The following is a 21545-nucleotide window of genomic DNA, read 5'->3' on the forward strand; positions in this document are numbered from 1 at the left end:
GAGGGGGGCGGTGGTTCTAAGGCCCTGGAGGTGGGGGGCCCCTGTCACCCACCTCTACAGGGCAGGCGCATCCAAGGTCCAGCTCCTTGGTGGCCATGTGGGAGGACAGGCGTGTTGGAGGATTGGGGGGTGCCGGTTGGGGATCGGGGTGCTCCGGCTGGAAGGCCCATCCCTGAGCTAGGGAGGAGGAAGGAGAGACCCCGTGGACAGACGGCCCTCTGTAGGTCTAGCGGGCACTAACACCTCTTCACGTCAGAACCAAAAAAGGGGACAGAAAGGGGGAGCGGGGGAAACAGCACAAACACCCCACAGTCCTGCCTTCAAGGCTGACGTCCGGGGGTGAAGCACAAACACCTCGGGGCGTCTCCCAGGTCCCCTGCGATGGCTTCCTCCTGAACCCCCCTTCTCGCTTTTTGGGGAACAGAAGTGGATTCTACGTTTGTGGTGGGTTTTTTTTTTTATTATTTTGTACAAAAATAAATCGACTTTTAGGAATTTCTTCTGCTCTCGCTCTCTCTCTCGCTCTCTCTCGCTCGCTTTTTTTTTTTTTTTTTTTGTCTTTTCAACTTTTCATAGAAGTTGGTTGTAACTTGTAAACATGTTTTTAAATTAAGAATTAAGATAAAGTGTAGTACCCGTTCCGTTACAAAGTGCCAAGACTTCTAATGTGGTTGGTTGCCTTTTTTTTTCCTTCCTTTCGTTTTGTAAAATCTTTTTTTTTTTTTTTTTCTAGTTTGTTTTATTGCTTTTGTGACATTGGAATTTGTGGATTTTCTCTCTCTCCCCCTGTCCCTGCCATCACCAGACCCTGGGGTTCCTCTGATCATAACTCTGTTTATCCCACACTGTTGCCTGCTCCTCTGAGGAAAAGTATATTATTTATATATATATATATATCTCTATATATAAATTTTGTTTTTAAGGAGGAAAGAGAAAAAAAAATCAAAAAAGTGCTTTAAAAATTTGGGAGACGGGGCTCGGGGGAGAGGACGAAGACAGAAGTTTTGAATCTCCAAACGTGGGGGTCTAGGTGGACCGGGCTGGGGTGGGGGGCGCCCTGAGGGGTGGTCCCTGGGGGTCCCGCCGGTTGTAAGTGCCGTGAAGGAAGGCGGCGGGAGCCCCCCCAGGAGCCATCCTGGTGCCCCACCGGGAACCCCAGTCCGATCTCCTTTCTCCAGGCCTAGAAATAAATAGGTTTGTGTCTCAGTGGCCAGGAGATGTGGGGCGGGCAGGGGGCGGCAGGCAGGGTTGGAGGCAGGGAGGCCATTGGGGAGATGGAGAGGGAGACCCCTCCCTTAGTAAGTGCCCTGAGGAAGGAGGGTGCGGATCGGGGACGGGGGCCCATTTTAACGTCCGCTCAGAGCAGACAGAAATCATTTAAGGTCTTGTCTGAAAGACTCATAGAAACCAGCGAGGGGAGGAAATTAAAAGCCCACCCCAGTAACCCCCCCAGCCCCCCACGTCTACCCTCACCCCAGCCCAGGGCCTCAGATCGGGCCCCAGGCCCCATGCCGGGTGCCCAGGGGGCTGTGCGGGGTCTCGGATTCCTTGTGTCCTACAAAAAACCCCAAACCAAGCCCCGAAACCCAGCGATGGGGTGGTGGGGGGGAAGGGGAGCCAGGGAGGGCCGGGGCCCCTGTGGAGGGAGAAAAACGTCAGAAAGGAGGGAAATCTGAGAAAGCGCTACCCTAGATTCTGTGACGCGTCATATATATATATCTGTATATATATATATAGATATAGATATCTGTATATAGATAGATTTTCTTTTTTTGTGTTTTTGGGGGGGTGGTAGGTGATTTTTTTTCTCTCTCTCTGTCTCTCTCTCTCTCTCTCGGGTTTCTGTTTTCTCTTTTTGGTTTTTAGGCGAGTCCGGCTGTGAAGTTACCGTCGGTGGCGGCCCCGGGGCCACCTCCGCTGTCACCTCCTCCACCGGCGCCCGCTACATTCAACCGGCCCAAGCCGTCGGGGCTGGCCACGTCCTCGTCCTCGTCCTCGTCCTTAAAGTGCTTCTCCTGGCCGTTGCGCCGGGCGTCGGGGGAGCTGGGCTGGGCGGGGGCGCCGGGGGTCGCGGTGGCCCCCGGGCTGGGGTCGGGCCCCCCGCCCCGGACGCGGGGCTTGCGGCCGCGGCGCGAGGGGACGCCGTTGCAGCCGTCTTTCTTGAGGTGTCTGTGCAGGTGGTCGGAGCGGACGAAGGTCTTGCAGCAGCTGTCGCACTGGTAGGGGCGCAGGCCCGTGTGCACGCGCATGTGGTTCTTCAGGTCGTAGTTGTGGGCAAAGGCGGCGCCGCACTGCTGGCACAGGTACGGCTTCTCGCCCGTGTGCTTCCGCATGTGCACCTTCAGCTTGTCCTGCCTGTGGACGGGGCACGGGGCGGGCACGGTCAGCGGGGCCGGGGACCCCCGATCCCCGCCCAGGGACCCACACGGACGCGCGGCAGGCCCCGGACCGCCCTGGCAGAACACGGACCGTGCACCAGAGGTTTCGGCGCCCTGATGGGGACGGTCCCTCGAAAAACGGAACGAATGGGGGCGACTTCGCATTCTGAACATCTGAAGAGGGGCTCGGACCCCGCGTGCTGTGCGGCCTTGGGAAAATGCTAAGCTTCTCTGAACCCTGTTTCCTTTCCTTTTTTAACTTTTTAAGAGACAGGGTCTAGGCCAGGCATGGTGGCTCACGCCTGTAATCCCAGCACTTTGGGAGGCTGAGGAAGACGGATCACTTGAGGCCAGGAGTTTGAGACCAGCCTGATCAACATGGTGAAACCCTGTCTCCACTAAAAAAAAAAAAAAAAAATTAGCCGGGCATGGTGCCAGGCACCTGTAATCCCAGCTATTAGGAAGGCTGAGGCAGGAGGATCACTTGAACCTGGGAGGTGGAGGTTGCAGCAGTAAGAGCAAAACTCCGTCTCAAAAAAAAAATTTTGCCAGGCGTGGTGGCGCAGGCCTATAATCCCAGCTACTTGGGAAGTGGAGGTTGCAGTGAGCCAAGATCATGCCACTGCCTTCCAGCCTCAGTGACAGAACGAGACTGTCTCCAAAAAAAAAAAAAAAAAAAAAAGAGAGACAGGGTCTGGCTTTGTCCCCCAGGCTGGAGGGCAGTGGCGTGATCACGGTTCCCTGAAGCCTCGAACTCCTGGGCTCAAGCCAACATATATATATATATATATGTAAGTTTGAGAGATGCGGGTCGAGCTATGTTGCCCAGGCTAATCTCAAACTCCTGGGCTCAAGCGATCCTCTCGCCTCGGCCTCCCAAAGCTCTGGGATTACAGGTGTGAGCCACCGTGCCCGTCCTGAGCCCCCTTCCCTACGTCAGAAGGAGACAGTGGGCTTCTGCCACTCCATCCTGCCCCTACCCCTGAGGTAGGACGAGGCCAGCCAGTGCCTGGTGCCTTCATTCATGCCCCAGACCTTTGCCGAGTGCCTGCTGAGGGCCAGGCCCTGTTCCAGGTGCTGAAAATACCGCAGGGAACAAGACAGGCGATTATCCCTGCCCTCTTGAGGCTGGCGGTGGCCGAGGTGTTTGGTGACAGATAGGGTGACCAACTGTTCTGGTTTTAGCACTGAAAGTCCTGCATCCTGGGAAACCCCTCTGTCTGGGACAAAGTGGGGCAGTTGGTCACCCTAGTAACCGAGTCCCCACCCCATGGCACCCAGGACCGCCCACTCTCCCCTCACTTCAGTGTCACTCCCCTATCTGGGCTCCACCCTGACATGCAAAGCGTAAGCTACCCGGGAGCCTTTGCAGGTGCTGTTCCCACTGTCCGGGGCACTTTCTTTTATCCCCCTGGATCTTCACAGTCAAATTTGGGCTCAAATTTGGCCTCCTTCCCCAGCCCTGTCTCTATCCTCCTGCCATCATCATCTGACTCTTGTTTTTTGTTGTTGTTGTTTTGTTTTTTGAGATTGAGTCTCGCTCTATCTTCCAGGCTGGAGCGCAGTGGCATGATCTCGGCTCACTGCAACCTCCGTCTCTCGGGTTCAAGCAATTCTCTTGCCTAGCCGGGATTACAGGCCCCTGCCACCACACCTGGCTCATTTTTGTATTTTTAGTAGAGATGGGGTTTCACCATGTTGGCCGGGCTGGTCTCGAACTTCTGACCTCAGGTGATCCACCTGCCTTGGCCTCCCAAAATGCTGGGATCACAGGCGTGCACCACCACACCTGGCTGATTTTTGTATTTTTAATAGAGACAGGATTTTCACCATGTTGGCTGGGTTGGTCTTGAACTCCTGACCTCAAGTGATCCGCTTGCCATGGCTTCTCAAAGTGCTGGGATTACAGGCGTGAGCCCCCACGCCTGGCTAGTCTATCTTGCTTCTATTGATTTCCTTATTTCTCCTGTCTTCCTGATTGGACCATGAGCCCTGAGATAGCAGGGGTTGGGTGTGACTCGAGGGCCCCTCCCTACCCATCTAGCCCCACGGGGGCAGTGTGAACCCAGCTCAGCCTGGCGCCTTTAGCCTACAAAGGCAGTCACCATATCAGCCCTGGGGTGCCTGTGGCCTAGGTGGCTCCTGAACCCTTGGAATGTGGCCACTCTGAACTGATGTGTGCTGGAAGTGCAAAAGGCACCCCAGCTTTTGAAGACTTGATATGCAAAAGGTGATGTAAAATTGCTCACTGAGGATCTTGCATATTGACTACACATGGAAATGCATCTACTGGGTAAGGTAAAATGTTTCAAGTCACTTTCACCAACTCCCTTTGACTTTTTTTTGAACGGGGTTGTCAGAAAATGTTAAAATATGTACGTGGCTTGCTGGCTGGGCGTGGTGTCTCAGGCCTGTAACCCCAGCACTTTGGGAGGCTGAGGCAGGCAGATCATCTGAGGTCAGGAGTTTGAGACCAGCCTGGCCAACATGGTGAAACCCCCGTCTCTACTAAAAACACAAAAAAAAATTAGCCGGGCATGGTGGTGGTGGGCGCCTGTAATCCCAGCTACTTGGGAGGATGAGGCAGGAGAATCGCTTGTACCTGGGAGGTGGAGGTTGCAGTGAGCTGAGATCGCGCCACTGCACTCCAGCCTGTGCGACAGAGCAAGACTCACCTCAAAAAAAAAAAAAAAAGTAGGTGTCTTGCCTATTCCCATTGCATGATGCCAATCCATAATAATAAAGTGTACTCCTTCCTGGGATCCAGAGGGCAGGAGGGAGCCCTGGGTCTTAAGAGCCCTGGCTAGAATCTGACCTGTTCCTTGCTGCTGCCTATTGTGCTCCACATCTGAGCTACTTTGGATTTCTTCCTTGTCACACTCAACAGACTGAGGACTTCTTTAGTGTGGGGACTGGCAAACTCCTATTCATCCCTCAAAGCCCTACCTTGAATGCCCCTCTATCTTTCCTAATTCCCAAAGACCTGGCTCCCCTCTGGGTTCCTCCAGCCCTAAGTCCTTCCCTCTGGGACCAGCTACAGAGGTGGTGTCCCTAACTTTAACCCCTCCTTGGCTCTGTTGCCCTGAGGGTCAAGGCCTGGCCCTTTGCAACCAGATCCCTACCTTATCTCTAGCCTTGCTGCCCCACTGAAGCCAACAGCACATGGTAACTTGCTAACAGAACCCTGGCCTAACCAGGTCTGTTACCAACCTCCAGGCCTCTGGTTTACTGATCACCTTCTGCAGAGCCCACGGAGAGGTCTCCAGGCTGCGCTGCCTAGATCTGGCCCAGGGCCGGGGTCACAGAGGGGACGGCAGACATAGGTTTTTCTAGAATTGTGCAGAGACTCCCCAGATGAGCCTGGGAGGCCCAGAGAGAGGAAGGGACTTGCCTGGGGCTGCACAGCAGGCTAGAGGGCCACACAGAGGTGGGGTGGGGGCGGAGGTATCCCTAGTTTCATCACCCCGAGCCCCAGCCTGGGTAATTATAGCCCCGGCCACCACAGGCCCCACTTACTCAACGCCCTGCTGTGACTCAGAGGGGCCTCGGGCTCCCAGGCTTTTGGAGGGTGGGGGTGCTGGTGCCCTGGGGAGGGGGGATCCGGGCACGGGGTTGGGGAAAAGAGGAAGCAGGTGGGTCTAAATTGGGGTGGAAGAGGCCTCAACAATTGTCCCTCTCTAAGCCTCAGTTTCCCTGACTGAGGGGATCAGCCCTAGGTCGGGTGGGATAGCCAGCAGTGCCCGAGTCAGAATGAAACCAGGTCTGTGGCCTGTGGCCTGTGGCCAGGGAGGCAGGATGGGGGCCATCACCTTCGCTCAGCCCGGTCCCCTCTGCAGACCCTGGTTCTCTGCACCCCACCAAGCTGCTCTTCCTGAGCTCAGAGACGAACCCACAGTGAACCCTGCCTGGAGGAAGAGGCGCCCCCCAAGACCTCCAGTACCCCAACCTCACCAAGGAGGAGTAAGCCACCAGCTACACTGCCTGCCTCCCAAAGTGCCCTTTGCCCCCTGCCTGGCACTCCTGGGCGCCGGAGTCCAGGCCGCACCCTCCTCTCCTGGCCTGCTGGGGAGGGGGCCGGGGTGCTGGGGAGGGGTCAGTCCCAGTTCCTGTCCCTACGGGGTGCGGCTGGGAAGCTGGGACAATGGCCTCTTTCTTCAGCCTCGGTGGGCGTGGCTGGGGGAACCCCAGGGCGGGCGGGGGGCAGGGGGTGGTGCTGAGTCACCCGGCCTGGCCAGGTCCCTGCCTGTCAGCCCCCTGCCCCCACCGCTACAGCCATGGGGATCTACGAGGCCTAGCCAGCCACCTCTGGACTCCTGAGACCAAATCGCAAACTGCCCCGACCTGGCCTTGAACTCCTGCTGTTTAGGGACCAAGCCCCGTGGCTCCCACAGGGGCACGGAGATCTTCCAAGCTGAGCTGGCCTCAGGGCCTCTGCACTGACTGTTCCCTCTGCCTGGAACGCCCTTTCCTACAGCTCCTTCGGGTTCCAGCAAGGCCTGTCCCCGGCGCCTAGAACAGGCCTGGCACCAGCAGATGCTTCATAAATGTTGGCTGATTGAAGCAAATTACCCAGGCTCACGGGAAACTCAGAAACCGCTCAACAGCCTGGGCTCTCCCTCCCTAAGCCTGAGGTTCTGTCACCCTCTCCCAAAGCAGAAACAGAAAAACATCCAAAAGTGCAGAAGAGAAGAATCAGCCCTCCAGGGAGGAAGAGCGACTGTACCTTCCCGAGACCTCCCGCAGCTCAACCCTGTCCGGCACGCTTTGCATATGACCTGGCTGTCATCTTATGTCTGGCCTGCGCTGTCACCCACCGGGATGTCCACACACAAGGGCAGGGCCTAGTCTAGGTTGTTCTTAACAGGCACGTGGGTTAGGGAAGCAGTGGCTTTGGGCCCAAGAGGTGGGGTGTGTCTGTGTGCATGTGTGTGCATGTATGTCTGTGGGTGCATGTTTGCAATGTCTGCACATATGTGTATGTCTGTGCATGTACATGTCTGTGTGCATGTGCCTGCGTGCATGTTTCTGTGTGCATGTCTATCCGTGTGCGTGTCTGTGTGCACGTGTGTGTGTGCATGTGCGTCTGTATGTGCATGTGTATGTGGTGTGCATGTGTCTGCATGTGTCTGTGTAGCATGTGTGTGCGCATGTGCATCTGTGCATGTGCACGTGTAGTGCGTGTGCGTCTGTATGCATGTGCAAGTGGCATGCATGTGTGTGCATGTGCGTGTACATGTCTGTGCATGTGCGTGTGTGCGTCTGGGTGTGTGGATGTGTACCTGGCATGCATGTGTGAGTCTGTGTGCGTGTCTGCGTGTGCACGTGTCTGTGTGTATGTGGCATGCATGTCTGTGTACGTGTCTGTGTGCATGTGCATATATGCATCTGCACGTCTGCGTGTCTTGTGTGTGCGTCTGTGTACGTGGCACACATGTGTGTGTGTATGTGTCTGTGTGCATGTGCGTGTGTCCGTGCGTCTGCGTGCAAGTGTGCGTGCAGTGCAGGGAGAGAGGCGCGGAGGGGCCTGCGAGTGGCCGATGCCGGGGCAGGGAGCAGGGCGGCGCCACCCCCGCGGCGGGCAGCTCACCTGGTGAAGCGGACCTTGCAGATGTTGCACTCGTAGGGCTTCTCGCCCGTGTGGGTGCGGATGTGCCGCGGCAGCTTGCCGGCGCCCTGGATGACCTTCTCGCAGATGGGGCACTTCTGGAAGGCCTTGGCTCGGATCTTCTTCTCCACCTTCTGCGACCAGGCCGGGTAGACGTCGCCGTCGTGGGCGCCGCTGAAGTACTTCAGGTAGTAGTCCATGACGCCCTTGTCGTCGGCCCGCGACTCGTCGTCGCTGTCCCCCGCCGCGGCCCCCGCCCGGCCCACCGAGGACATCATCTGCTGCAGCAGCGTGCTGGCCGCCAGCCCGTCCACGTCGGGCCCGTCCCCGTCCTCGCCCTCGGCCGCTCCCGACAGGAAGCCCGGAGAGTCGCCCGGCTCGGGGGCCGCCTCCGACAGCGACGCGGCCTCCTCCTCTCCGCCCCGGCCGTAGTGGCCGTTCTGCGTGGCGGCCGGCGGGGCCACCGGCGGCGGAAACAGACCCCCGGTGGGGGCGTCCTCATCCCGCTCCGGCCACAGACCCGGGTTGCTGTCGCCCTCGTCCCCGTCCCCCGTCGGGGGTCGCTCGGCCGGGGGGCCCGGCCCATAGAAGTCTAAGCCGTTGCAGTCGCCCGCGGCCACGGCGGCCACGGCAGCGGCCACGGCCTCCTTGGTGGCATCCAGGTCATCATCGGACGCCCCGAAGGCGGACCACGGGAAGCTGGCGGCGGCGGCGGCGGCCGCGGGGGGCAGGCTGTTCATGGGGTTGCTCTGGAAGAACTCGAGGTACTCCTTGGCGCGGAGGAGGTTGCGCTGATCAATTTGATCTACAAGGTCCAGCTGCCCGGCGTCGGCGCCCGCGTCGGCCGCCAGGATCTGCCGGTCCAGGAGGTCGGCGCACACGTGGCTCACGGCGGGGATCTCCAGCAGGCGGGCGGCACTGAGGATGTCACCCACGTTGGCCGTGCTGACGGTGAGCGTGGCCGTGTAGGCGAAGTCCATGAGCGCGGTGAGCGCCTCGGCGCTGACGAAGTCGATCTCGTACACGTTCTGCTGGTCCACCACCGCGCCCGACGTGAACAGCTTCTTGAAGTACTGGCTGCAGGCGGCCAGCACCGAGCGGTGCGTGGGGAACTCGCGGCCCTCCACCAGGATCACCACGTCGCACAGCAGGCCCTGCGTCCGCTGCTCGTTCAGCCCACTCAGGATGTCGCTGCTGTGGTCGGGGAACGGGATCCCGATGGGGCCGTCCACGCCGCCGGCCATCTTCCGCGCCGAGACCTGCAGCAGTGGGGAGGAAGAGGGTGCTCGTGAGTCGGGGTGCGGGGGTTCCTGTGCCCACTGACGAGGGCCCGAGGCCCTTGAGAAGCAGCGTTCCACCCTGCTTCCCCAGCCTCGATTCCCACCTGCACGTGAAGGCGGTCAGATGTCACGCCTTTCCAGCCCAAGCTTCCCCAGCTGTGCACCAAAGCGATACATGTCCTGCTTCCAGCCTCTTTTCTTTTTTGGTGTGTCTTTAGCAGAGAAGAGCTTTCATCATGTTGGCCAGGCTGTTCTCAAAACCCTGGCCTCGGCCTGGCGCGGTGGCTCACGCCTGTAATTCCAGCACTTTGGGAGGCCGAGGCGGGCGAATCATGAGGTCAGGAGATCAAGACCATCCTGGCTAACACACTGTAACCCTGTCTCTACTAAAAAATACACAAAATTAGCCGGGTATGGTGGCGGGGGCCTGTAGTCCCAGCTACTGGGAGGATGAGGCAGGAGAATGGCATGAACCAGTGAGATCGCACCACTGCACTCCAGCCTGGGCGACAGAGTGAGACTCCCTCTCAAGAAAAACAAAACAAAACAAAACAAAAAACCCTGGCCTCAAATATCCAACCGCCCCTGCCTCCCAAGGTGCTAAGATTACAGGCATGAGTCACTGCACCCGGCCAAGACTCAGTTTCCCATCTGTGCATGAGGATAGCCAGATGTCCTGGCTCCCCAGCCTCAGTTTCCCCAGCTGTTCCCAAGGGCAGTCAAATGTCCTATTCTCTAGCCTCAGTTTCCCCAGATGTGCATGAGAATGGTCGGATATCCTGCCTCCCCCAGCCTGTCTCCCCAGCTGTGCACAAAAGCAATCAGATGTCCTGTCCCCAGCCTCAGTTTCCCCAGCTGTACAGGAAGGTGACCAGGTGTCCCACTCCCGGCCTGTTTCCCATCTGTACACGAAGGCGGCCAGATGTCCTGCCTCCAGCCTCAATTTCCCCAGCTGTGCATGAGGACAGTCAGGTGTCCTGCCCCCCACCAGCCTCAGTTTCCCCAGCTGTGCCCAAGAGCAGTCAGATGCCCTGTTCTGTCTCATCAGCGTGAGATTATGCCGGCAAAACCCACACTGGGCGCTTAAGTGTCACAGGCACACTGGCACCACCCCTCCCAGGACGACCCCCGGGAATGCCTGTTGAAAGGGGACTTTGAGGCCGGGCTCGGTGCTCACACCTGTAATTCCAGCATTTTTGGGAGGGTGAGGTGGGCAGATCACTTGAGGTCAGGAGTTCAAGACCAGCGACCAGCCTGGCCAACATGGTGAAACCCTGTCTCTAATAAAAATACAAAAATTAGGCTGGGTGCGGTGGCTCACACCTGTAATCCCAGCACTTTGGGAGGCCGATGCGGGCGGATCACCAGGTCAGGAGATCAAGACCATCCTGGCTAACACAGTGAAACCCCATCTCTACTAAAAATACAAAAATAGATGGGCATGGTGGACACGCCTGTAATCCCAGCTACTCAGGAGGCTGAGGCGGGAGAATCGCTTGAACCCGGGAGATGGAGGTTGCAGTAAGCCGAGACTGCACCACTGCACTCCAGCCTGGACAACAGAGGGAGACTCCATCTCAAAAAAATAAATTAATTAATTAAAAAAAAAAAAAAGGGCTGGGCGCTGTGGCTCACACCTGTAATCCCAGCACTTTGTGAGGCCAAGGTGGGCAGATCACGTAAGGTCGGGAGTTCAAGACCAGCCTGACCAACATGGTGAAACCTCGTCTCTACTAAAACTACAAAATTAGCCGGGCGTGGTGGCGCATGCCTGTAATTCCAGCTACTCGGGAGGCTGAGGCAGGAGAATCGCTTGAACCTGGGAGGCCGAGGTTGCGCCATTGTACTCCAGCCTGGACAACAAGAGCAAAACTCCTTCTTGGATAAATAAATAAATAAATAAATAAATAAGGAAAGGGCACTCCGAGGTGCTACAGGAGCACACAGTAGGTGCTCGAAAAAAGTGCCCTGATTTGAGCCATTTTCCTGTTGGTCTGAGCATGGGCTTCGGCCGATACAGAGGGGAGGCCACGCAGTGACCTTTACAAAACACCTACTTTGGCCGGGCGCGGCAGTTCACGCTTGTGATCCTAGCACTTTGAGGGGCCAAGGCGGGTGGATCACAAGCTCAAGAGATGGAGACCATCCTGGGCAATATGGTGAAACCCCATCTCTAACAAAAAATTAGCAGGGCGTGGTGGCTCACGCCTATAGTCCCAACTATAGGGAGGCTGAGGCAGGAGAATCACTTGAACCCAGGAGGTGAAGGCTGCAGTGAGCCACCTAGATTGTGCCACAGCACTCCAGTCTAGTGACAGAGCAAGACTCCATCTCAAAAAAAAAAAAAAAAAAAACCAACAACAACAACAACACATAACACGTACTTCCCGCCAGTTCCGCCCAAACCCCACCAGCAACACCCACTCCATCATGGGCTGAGGCCACTTGCCCGAGGCCCCACCATGAGGCCACAGTTGCGTCTGAACTCAAACCGGGGGTGGACCTAAGAGCCGACCCCTTGGCCTCCCCAGCCCTGCCTCCTGCCTCCTGGTGGGGCCTGGTCCTTTTCAGGGGGCTCTGAGTCAGCAGGAAGGGGTGTGGCAGCCCAGGCACAGGGACCCAGTGCCGAAACCCAGAAGAGGTCAAGGCCATCGTGGGTGTGCCCCGTCCGGGCAGGGCCAGTGACTCTGCAGGCTAAACCCCTTCCTGCCCCTCAGATCCCCCAGCATAGGGCTCAGCCCTAGCTGTGAGTAACAGAGACCGGGCTGTAGCCCGGGAAGAGCAGGGAGCTGGGGGAACCCCTAGCCACCTCCTGCCTGCCCACAGGCCCACCTGGCAGCCCCTCCTCAACTCTCAGCCGCCCCAGCTGAGCTGTTCAGTCCCAGGCAAGGCCTTGGCCCTCTCTGGGCCTCAGTCTCCCTATCTGTCAAATGGGCAGAGGTTTCGGGCAGTGCCGGGCCCTGGGGGGACTGTGTCTGTCCCACCCCTTTCTCCCCCTCCCTTTTTTCCGCCTTCCCCTCGGCTGTGACTCATCCACCCACTCAGAGCTTGTGCAACCCTCTGGCCCCTGTCCCCACCCCTCCGCCCTCTCCTGGGAGCCCCCGGCTGCCCCGAGTCACCCAGCACAGCTCACATTCCTCCAGGCCGGCCGGTGGCTCTCGGGCCAGAGCCTCTGGGCAAGGCCCCTGGGGAGAGGGCCTGAGCTGGGCCTTTCACAGCCTCCTCCAGGCCACCGGACCCTCCTGTCCCCCAGCCCGGCAGCCGAGGCAGGCTCTGACGCTGACAAGCTTGAGCCAGGCCCCACGAGGGAGGCACAGTGTCGGTCCAGCCGGACCCAAAGCCCGGGGCCCTCAGCGCCGGGCCTGAGCTGCCGGGCGACACAGAGGCCTTTGTGAGCTTGCTCAGTGCCACCACGCTCCCCAGGCCCCTCCACCCGCCTTCCTTCCCTCCTTCCAGCCTCGGCCCAGGGCCCAGCTGCTCAGCGCCCCCGTCCACTCCGAGGCCTGTGGTGGGGCGGTGGGCTCAGATGTGGCTGCTGGGAGCAGGGAGGGCAGGAGGGGGGCGACCCCACCCAAGGCTCGGTCCTAGGAAGCCTCTGAGGAGCCCCCTTTGGTGGTGTCCACCCCCTGCCACCATCTGCCGTCTGGCCCCGGGCCGCGGGGAGCGCGTGAGCAGATGGAGCTCCGGATCAGACGGGCCCGGGCCCTCCTGCCCACCCCTGCATGGGGCAGACCTCTGACCCAGGCCACCAACACCCCAAGATGGCCACCCCGGGCCTGCTGGGCCGCTCTTCCCCTCAGGTGACCAAGGCCCCCGTTCTGGAGTGGCTGGGAGCTATCTTTCCTGGGTCCTGGAGGATGGGCCCAAAATAATCCAGGTGGCTGAGTCACCTCCAGGAGACCCCACCGGTGTGAAGATTCCATCTCCAGGTTGGGTCCGGGGGTCCCAGTCTCTGCCCTCTCCAGCCTGGGACCCTGTCTTGGGTCCCTATTCCCCCCCTAAATATCACTGAGGCCCTCCCTCGAAGCAGTCAGGCCCCGGGTGATGTCAGCCAAGGAAAGCTCCCACGAGAGGACCGTGGCCACGTTTTACAGATGAGAACGCCGGGGCCCAGAGAGGCCTGCAGCCTAAGGGTGCCTGGCAGGGCTGACTCCCTGGGGCTGGGGGCCAGAAAATGATGGAGGGGCTGGCCCCCCACCCACTCAGGGCAAGGCCCTGCCCTCACCCTGGAAACTAAACTCGCTCTGAGACAACTGACCCACACCCTCACTCAAGGAACACAAGCCACCTGCTGGCCACGCCCTGCGCCACTGCCCCCACCTGGGCCTCCTGGAGGCCTCCCCTAAGGAAAAGGCCGAAGACCCTCCCTCCGAGGCGAGAAAGGGGGAGGCCGGGCCCAGGCAGGGCACCCTCGGGGGCGCTGCAAAGTCTTGGCAGTAGAAAGTCCCCAAGTGCTGAAGCCCCACTGTGCGCCCGACACACGGTACACGCCTCCGGAGGCGGTGGTTTCATTCCCCTCCTCCGGGAAGCCCCAGCCCCACGCCAGCCAGGTTCCCACCCCTGCCGGCCAGGGTCCCCTGGGCTCGGCCCACACCCACCCGGGGCCCCATCTTTCATCACAACTCCTCCCCCGCGCTGGCCTCCGTGGGATTTCCGGGGCTGCTCGGTGCTGACTCGGCGGCCGAGGGGCAGGCCCTGGCAGGCCCCTCCTGGGCTGGAGGTGGGGCGCCCTCCTCCCGCTGGGCCACTCCCAGGGAGGGCGGCGCACAGTAGGGGCGCAGCAAACTGCTGGATAAACCAGAGACAGCCCACGCCCGGGCCCGCCCAGCTGGCTGCAGGGCCTACTCAGAACTAGGGGGTGGTGCAGCCTACCAGTCCCACCTCCCATCTAACCTAAGGGTCACTTGCTGTAGCGTCTGTCAAGAGCCACGACACCCAGGCCGCATTTTGGCCTCCTCTGTGCTCCCAAACTAACTGGGCACCTTCCCTTCGTCTTCCCAGGTCCCTGAGAGGCTCAGAGAGGTGAGGTGGTCCAGTCGAGGTCACACAGCAGCCCTCTGACCTGGGCGGCTGCCACTCCCAGCTCTGCTGGGGATGTGCCGTGAGCTCGGAAGCTCCCTGACATGGCTCAGGCAGTAGCAGGTGTCGCCCAGGAAGGACACCGGCATCCCGAGAAGGGCGCCCCAGCACAGGGAGCATCAGGAACGGAGGCCTGGAGGTGGGCGACCGGGGAAGGGGGACCGGCTGAGATGAGGCTGCATTGCTAATGCAGGGTGTGGGAGCCAGGGGCCTCCCCAAGGTCACATGACAAGGTGAGGGCTGGGCAGGTAACTGCCACCCGCCACCTTCCCCAAGGCCACTTCCTGGAGCAGGGGGCCGTCTAATGAGGGGCTCAGGGCCCCCACCCAACCCCCTGCCCAGGGAGAGCAGAGAACGAGGCCAAAGGGACCTCTCACCCCTCCTACGTGCTGCACAGAGCAGCTCGGGTTCAAGCCTCAGCTCCCCCACCTCCACGCTGTGTGACCTTGGGCAAGATGCGAGACCTCTCTGAGCCTCCGTCTCCTGGGGGACGTGACAGTGGAAAGGGGCCCCCCCACTGTGGTCAGGGTCCCCGCTCACATCCATTCAGCAAACTTAGCCCAGGGACCTACTGCGCGCCAGAGCCAGTCCCCAAAACACATCGCCAGGCCATTCACCGCCCCTCACGGATGGGAACTTTGCTCCTGAATGCTATTCCGGGAATTCAGTCCCCTCCTCACCTACCAAGGGAGTGAGTGGTGGGGTCTGAGGAGGAAGCTGGAAGGGGAAACCAGGCCCAGAGAGGGTGGGCGGCCAGCCCAAGGTCACATTGCAAGCCTGGTGTGCAGGTGCGGCTGCCAGGCCCGCACCCGGCAGCCCCCGCCCCCTCCCCGCCCAGAGGCCTGTGTTGCAAGGTTAGTCCCGACGGGTAACCCCGCCCTGACCTGGTGCCAAGCCCCGCCTGGCCCAGTCCTCGGCCTGGGTTTAATGGGACAGGAATGCAGTGTCCCGATCGGGGGGCACCAGCTGCCAGCCCGCCCCCTGCCCGCCTGCCCTCGCCCGCAAGCCTCCCTCTGGGCCAGACATGGAGCAAACAGGCCCTCGGCCATTTTACGTGTCCATTTATTGCCCTAAATGGGGAGGGGCTTCCTGCCCGGGACTTAAAGGGCCAGAGGCAGGAAGGCGGCGGGGCCCAGTGGGAAGTGTGACGGTGGGGATGGGGGCAGCGATGAGGAGGCCAGAGGGATCCTATCTGACGCCCAACTCATGGGTGGGACTGAGGCCCACCCTGTTCCCACAATCTGAGGTGTCACGGGCCAGGAAGCCCAGACTGCAGCCTGAGCCCAGGTTCCAAGAGAAACTTCACAACTTGACAGTGGAGGGGCTGAGCTTCCCGTCACTGGGGGCAAGCAAGGCCAGACTCTCGGAAGCCCATCCTTGTCCACCCTGCCATCAGCCCAGGCTGCACCTGCTTAGCCGAGATGCCTGTGAGAGGCTGGGGTGACCTCTCTCTCCCTCCCCTGAGGGAGGCCTGCTTGTCACCTGGAGATACCTGCCCCACCCCCACCCTCTCCTGAGCAGGTGGAAGGCTCAGCCCGGGAGGCCAGCGGCCTGCAGAATCCGGCCGGATCCTTCTCTCAGGCATCCTGATAGGTGGGATGGGCCTTGTTTTCCAGTCAAACCAGAAAGGCGTGGGTGGCGACACTTCCACTGAGTGGCCGTCCACAGCCTGCTGGGGGGACAGATGGAGGGGCCGGTCCTTTGGCCACGCTCCTCCCGAGCGCCGGATTCTCTGAGGGGCACCTTCTGCGCTTTGGGGCTCTGGACTTGGCGCTTGGGGCCCAAGGGCCAGAGCTGCTCCTCCCAGCAGCTGGGGGAGGCTGGGCCTCAATAATCGCCCCAGAGATCCACGGTATGCGCCGGCGCCCACAGTGCTGGAAGGCAGGATCTGTGTCTGTGCCCCATTTTGCAGATGGGGAATGGGATCAGAGAGGGGGAGCAGCTTGGCCAGGGTCACACAGCAGAACTGGAATTTGAGGCCGTCCGTCTGGCTCCGGCCTGCCTGACTAGTCCTCCCACAGCTCCTTCCATACCCTTTCCTGGCCCCCGGATACCAGCAGGAGATGAAATCCCCCTACCCTGGGGGCTAAGAGGAAGGACGGCTTATTCTCATACCCTCAGAGTCGCCTTGCAAGGGAGCCCGGGGCAGGGCTGGAGTCCAGCTGACATGGGCCGCACAGGGAGGGGCCTCTGCCCCTGCAGCTTTCAAGACAGCTCCCCACAGGCCTGACACAGTGCACAGCAGTCGCTCAACAAACATTCCCAAGGCCCCAGTGAGGGAACCCTCTAGGGCTGACGACCATCTCCCCACTGTCCCGATGGGAAGACTGAGGCTGGCAGAGGGGGAGTGACTGCCCGGGGTGGGCCCAAGGGCTGGGCTGGGATTGGACCATGCTCACCCCCACCCAAGCTTGTTCCTCTGGTCCTTGTTGCCCAGGGCTACTGCAGGGCGGTTTATGGGCTGGCAGGTGACAGGTGGGGGTGCAGGTGTCTCACGCAGCTCTGACCCACACCCCACACTCAGGTCTCTGGCATGCCCTGAGCTGACCTGGGAGTTTCCGCCACGGAGGAGAAAAGACAACAAGGGTGACTTTGCAGGCACCAGCTGGGGGACCCTCCTCAGTCCCATGCACACAGTACACCCCGGCTGCAGGGGTCACGGGGCTCGTCCAATGTCGCAGAGCAAGCGTGCCGGCATTCCAACCCGAGGAGCCCTCCTTGGAGCATCTGGGCTGCAGAGGGCCGGCTCTGTTGAGGTGACCTCGGTCTCCTCTGGTCGTAAAACCCAGAGCCCTGCTCGGCAGGATTGGAGAGGGGCCTCATACGCACGTGCGCCAGCAAGGGCCTGCCTGGTGAGGCAGGGAGGCGAGAGGGCTGTGGCTTGTGCTGTGTGACCTTGGGAGCCATGCTGGCCCTCTCTGAGCCTCAATGTCATCTTCGGACACAGGGTTTAATAAGCCTGTGTCAGTGACGCTCCATTTGCAGGCAGGTGCCTGCAGTTGAGCCTCTACTGCCAACCTCTGGCCCTGCTCAAAGACAGGTAGGCAGGCGCCCCTCGGTGGAGCAGGCGCCCCTCAGCCACCACACGGCGGGAGGAGACTTTGGACAGGCCCCGAGCTGGAAGGATGGTGCACAGGGGGCAGCTCTGACTCCACCTGAGTGACCTTGGGCCGCTCTCTGCTTCCCCTTACACCTCAGTCTCCCCTGCCCAGCACCAGCACCTGCTCCGAGGCTTGATCTAACCTCCGGAGTTTCCAAGCTCACATGCGACCTCCCCTCCTGGCCTCAGTTTCCTCCTCCTATGGCAACGGGGATCTGCCACCAGGTGGACCCAGCTATAGGTCAGAGGGACTCAAGGAAAGAAAAGAAACAAACAAACAACAACAACAAAAAACCCAGCAGGGACTGTGATCACCCCAGGAACCTTCCCCACCAGGCCCCAGACTGGGCTCTGCCTCGGCCGGCCGGGCCTCAGTCTCCCGCACAGAGCAAAGGACTCATCCACCGCCTGCGGCCGCCCGCAGATGCGTGGCTGCCCGCCCGGGCCCGGGTGCTGACTGGCCGCCACGCAGCCAATCGGAACTGAATAATAAATACCCCCCGGACCGACCCACGGATTAAAATGTCAGTGTCCCGGTTGGCTCTTCTTTCCTTCCTTAGACTTCGCTTTTCCAGCGGCCGGCTCCTGCCCCCCCTTCTCCCCCAGGCTCTGTCTCCACAGCGATGGCTGGTGGTAAACAGAGGCCCCGGCCTCGCCGATAGGTGCTCTCGGGGCCCCATGGGGGGTGGCCCTCGGGGACAAACGCCCCCGGCCTGAAGCCCTCAGGCTCCCGCAGCAGCAGGGCTGGGCCTAGGCCTGGCCTGGCCTGGGCCCCTGCCCCAGCCTGGCCTCCCCGGGACCTCTCCCAGACCAGCTTGCCAATAGGAAGTGATCGGCCGGTGGTGGGGAGGCACCCCCCAGTGTGGGAGCGGCACGCTCAGGGTTACGCCCTGGTCCAGTTCTGGGGTTGGGGCGGGGGGGCTGACACGGAATCCCGACGCCCTCTCCGGAGGCAGCTGGCAGGGAGGTGGGGGGGCCCAACGAGCTCGCCACCCATGGGTGAGCCAGGTGGGTGCCGCGGGTGGCAGGGGCACCAGCACCTCTGTGACTTCCGCCGCCTGGCTAGGGGGGAGAGGAATTGCTGCCTCCCCCCGCCTCGCCGCCAACTCCTGGCTGCATTTCGCCAACATTTAGTGGGCGCCGACTGGGTGCCCGGGCCCGGGTGGACAGCACCCTCCCGCCGCGGCCCACCGTGCGCCCCCGCCAGCCAGCCCGGGCAGCGCCTCCCAGAACCCGCAGAGGCCCGGGCCCTGGTGGGGGGGCACCCGCTCCTGCGCTCGGCGCAGCCCCCGGCCAGGCTCCCAGGCCCAGGGGGACTGGGTCTCCCGCCCGGGAGGTAGGGAGCGGGAGGGAGGGGGCCGGATCCCACCAGCTCCCCCCTCCCCTGCCCGGGCTCAGGCTTCGCACGTGGTGGTGGCGTCAAGGGGAAGGGGGGGGGGGTCCGGGCCAGAGGAGACGGGGTCACGCGCTTTGGGGGCGCGGACGGCGGGGACTGGGGTGCTCTCTCCGCCCCTTCCCACGGGTTGGAGCCGGACGGCCGTCCAGGCAGGGCGAGGGGCCAGGCCGGGCCCCCCACCCGGGGCTGAGTCAGGCCCGGGCGGGGGCAGGAAGCGGCCCCCTCCCCCGCCCTGGCCGCAGCGCGCGGCCCCCACCCGGCCCGCGGGCCCCCGCTGCCTCGCCCGCGCGGGGGGCTCCTACCTCCTTCCCGGGGCAGCGGCGAGGGGGCCCGGCCCCGGCGGCGGCGGTGGCGGCGGCTGCGGCTGGGCTGGCTCCCTCCGAGGGGCCGGGAGGCGGCAGTGAGCCTGGCCCCGCGCCACCCCCCGCCGCCGGCGGCCAATCCCCACCCGGGCTGGGGGGAGGGCGATGCAAATTACCCCGGATCTGGGTCCGCCCGCCCGCCTCCCCCACGCCCGGGCCCGGCCTGCGCTAGGCCGCGCATCCCCGGGCTCGCCTGCACCGCGCGGCCGCCCGGGCCGCCGCCCTCCCCGGGGAGCGCGGGGAGCGCGGGGAGGGTGACCCCCCCCCACGGGCGGGGGGCCGAGGGGAGGGGGGCTGGGGACGGTTACACAACCAGGCGGGGAGGGGCCCCGGGGCGGGGAGGGGGCCGGCCCGCGGGCCGCGCAGCCGGAAGCCGGGACCGCCACCGGCCCCCGGCGAGGGGAGCCCGGCTCCAGGCCCCGCCCCCGGGCCGGCTGGCCCCGCCCCAGCGCCGCGCCGCGCGATCGGCCCTCGCCCATTGGCTCTCCGGCCCGCCGCTCACCGCCCCTCCTCCGCACCGCCCCTACCCGCGGGCCGCGGCGGGCTGCCGGCGCGGGGCATCCTGGGACTTGTAGTCCAAGCCGCTTGCCACCTGCCGGCTGCAAACGGCGGGGGGACTACGACGCCCAGAGGTCCCCGCGGCCCCGCCCGCCCACCCGAACACCCCACCCCTTCCCCCTCCTTTCCAAAGCCCCCCTCCCTGTTTTTTCAGCCCCCTCCCCCCCATCCCCCATGGAGCTCAATCCTGGCCAACTCCAACGTATGCACGCAGCACCGAATAGGCCCCCGGGGGGCGAGAGCGCCCCTCATCTTCAGCTGGAAACTTAGCAGGCGACGCGCCCCCCTATCTCCCCACGCCGGCTCCCCCCACCCTCAATGCAGCCCTGCTTCCCCTCCCCCGCTCCCCGCGCGCCTGGGAGCCCCGAAAAGCCATGCACCCGGGTTGGGGGGGGGCTGGCGCACAAGCCCATGCACTTAGCCCCCAATCTCCCCTTCCCGGGTGGCGCCCCCTCCCCGCGCTCGGGATCCAGGGCGCCTCCAGCCTCCGGGCAGCTGCCAACCACCCCCTCCTCTGAAACTTGGGGGAACGTCCCCGGCCCCCCGGATCTCCCCTTCCCGAGGGGGCAGCGGTGGGCGCAGCGACCCCCGCTCGTCCCCGCCCTGCACTCCGTGCCGGGGGCCGCGCCGGGCGCTGACTTACCTCGCGGGGCCGGGCCGGGGCGCGCGGGGCCGGGGCCCGGAGTTGGGACTGGGCTCCCTCGGCCGCTCGCCTCCGGGGTCCGCGGCGCTTGCTCTGCCCGCGTCGCGCTGCCCTGGTCGCTCCCTCGCGCGGCGGCGGCGGCGTCACTGCCCCTACAGTAACTGTACAGTACAGCCAAAGCCCCGTATGATGCTCGCGACTCCCTTCCTGGTTTCTCCGAGGGCAAGAGGGGTCCTCCCTTGTCTTAAAGGTGCCGCAGCCGCCGGCCCCCCCACGCCCAGCCCGCCCCCCCCAGCCGGGCCTCGGAGGCCAGAACAGGCTCGGCAGGTCCCCTCTTGCCACGTCTCTGCCCTCCCGTGGGGCTTCGCCCGCTGCGCCGGGGAGACCGGGCTGTTATTAGGTTTTGTCAAGTGGGGGGGGGTCCGGCCCGCCCCGGCGCGCCCCCCCGCCTCTGACCTCTCCGCCCCGCCGCGCGGCGCCGTGCCAGCTTGCCAGCTTATCTGGCCCCAGAGCTCCCCGGGGCGCGGGGGGAGCGGGCCCCCCGGGGTGGAGGGGGGGTGGGGGCCTCCAGATAAACAGGCCCCCAGCCTCTGCGCAGGGGCGGGGTGCGGGGGGGCGCGGGCTGTGCCCCCGACGCCCGGGGCGTGGCAGGATGGCAGCGGGGGCGGGGAGCGCGGTGCGCACAGCGAGGAGCGACGCGGGCGTGTGGGTCGCGCGGCCCGGGCTGTCGGGGGTGGGTGGGGGGCGAGGCGGTGGGCGCCCCCCCGCAGGCCAGATGCTGGGCCTCCCCGGGCCTCAATGCGACTTGCCGCGCCGGGGACCCCGGGGGGTGGCTTTGCCAAGGACGGCTCGGGTCCGCGGGGCTCCCGGGTCCCTAAATGAAACCACCAACCTGCCCTCCCGCGATTATATAAAGGAGTCGCCTCCACCCCGCTGCGCTAGGGGCGTCAGCGGGGGAAGGGGTTGGCTAGGGGCGGGGAGGGCGGTTGTTTTCCCGGCTTCGCGAGTTCCCCCACCCGGCTGCGGGCCGCGGGGCGGGACGGGGACCGGACCCTGGACGCCTGGGCCCGCGCGGGTCGCTCCTTGGCACAAGGGGGTCTGCATGGCTCACGAGGGGCGGAGGTGGGAAGTGGGGAGGCGTTGG

The 21545-nt window shown here is 62.8% G+C and overlaps 1 protein-coding gene across 4 annotated transcripts; it reads right to left on the minus strand.

The window, feature by feature from the left end:
• Positions 1 to 712: 712 nt before the first annotated feature.
• On the minus strand, positions 713 to 20669 carry LOC105485363 (zinc finger and BTB domain containing 7A). 4 transcript variants are annotated; one of them, XM_011747674.2, is made up of 3 exons: positions 20402 to 20669; positions 7966 to 9242; positions 713 to 2355 (listed from the first exon to the last, which is right to left on the minus strand). In XM_011747674.2, the coding sequence occupies exons 2-3, from the start codon at positions 9225 to 9227 to the stop codon at positions 1863 to 1865; spliced, it is 1755 nt and encodes a 584-aa protein (XP_011745976.1). In that variant the 5' UTR covers positions 9228 to 9242; positions 20402 to 20669; the 3' UTR covers positions 713 to 1862. The 4 variants fall into 4 exon arrangements, with proteins under 4 accessions (XP_011745976.1, XP_011745970.1, XP_011745966.1 ...); XM_011747668.2 differs by lacking the exon at positions 20402 to 20669 and adding an exon at positions 19141 to 19327; XM_011747664.3 differs by lacking the exon at positions 20402 to 20669 and adding an exon at positions 17586 to 19040.
• Between the last annotated feature and the right edge of the window lie 876 nt (positions 20670 to 21545).

This window comes from Macaca nemestrina, chromosome 20 (genome assembly GCF_043159975.1).
Source record: "Macaca nemestrina isolate mMacNem1 chromosome 20, mMacNem.hap1, whole genome shotgun sequence".
In the NCBI taxonomy this organism is placed as follows: Eukaryota; Metazoa; Chordata; class Mammalia; order Primates; family Cercopithecidae; genus Macaca; species Macaca nemestrina.

What these genes read in the sequence shown, in the direction of transcription:
- LOC105485363 (XM_011747674.2), bottom strand. Translation starts at nt 9,227, where the DNA reads ATGGCCGGCGGCGTGGACGGCCCCATCGGGATCCCGTTCCCCGACCAC. An exon ending in TGCAAGGTCCGCTTCACCAG is followed by an intron (nt 2,356 to 7,965) that starts GTGAGCTGCCCG and finishes CCCCGTCCACAG; the next exon opens with GCAGGACAAGCTGAAGGTGC.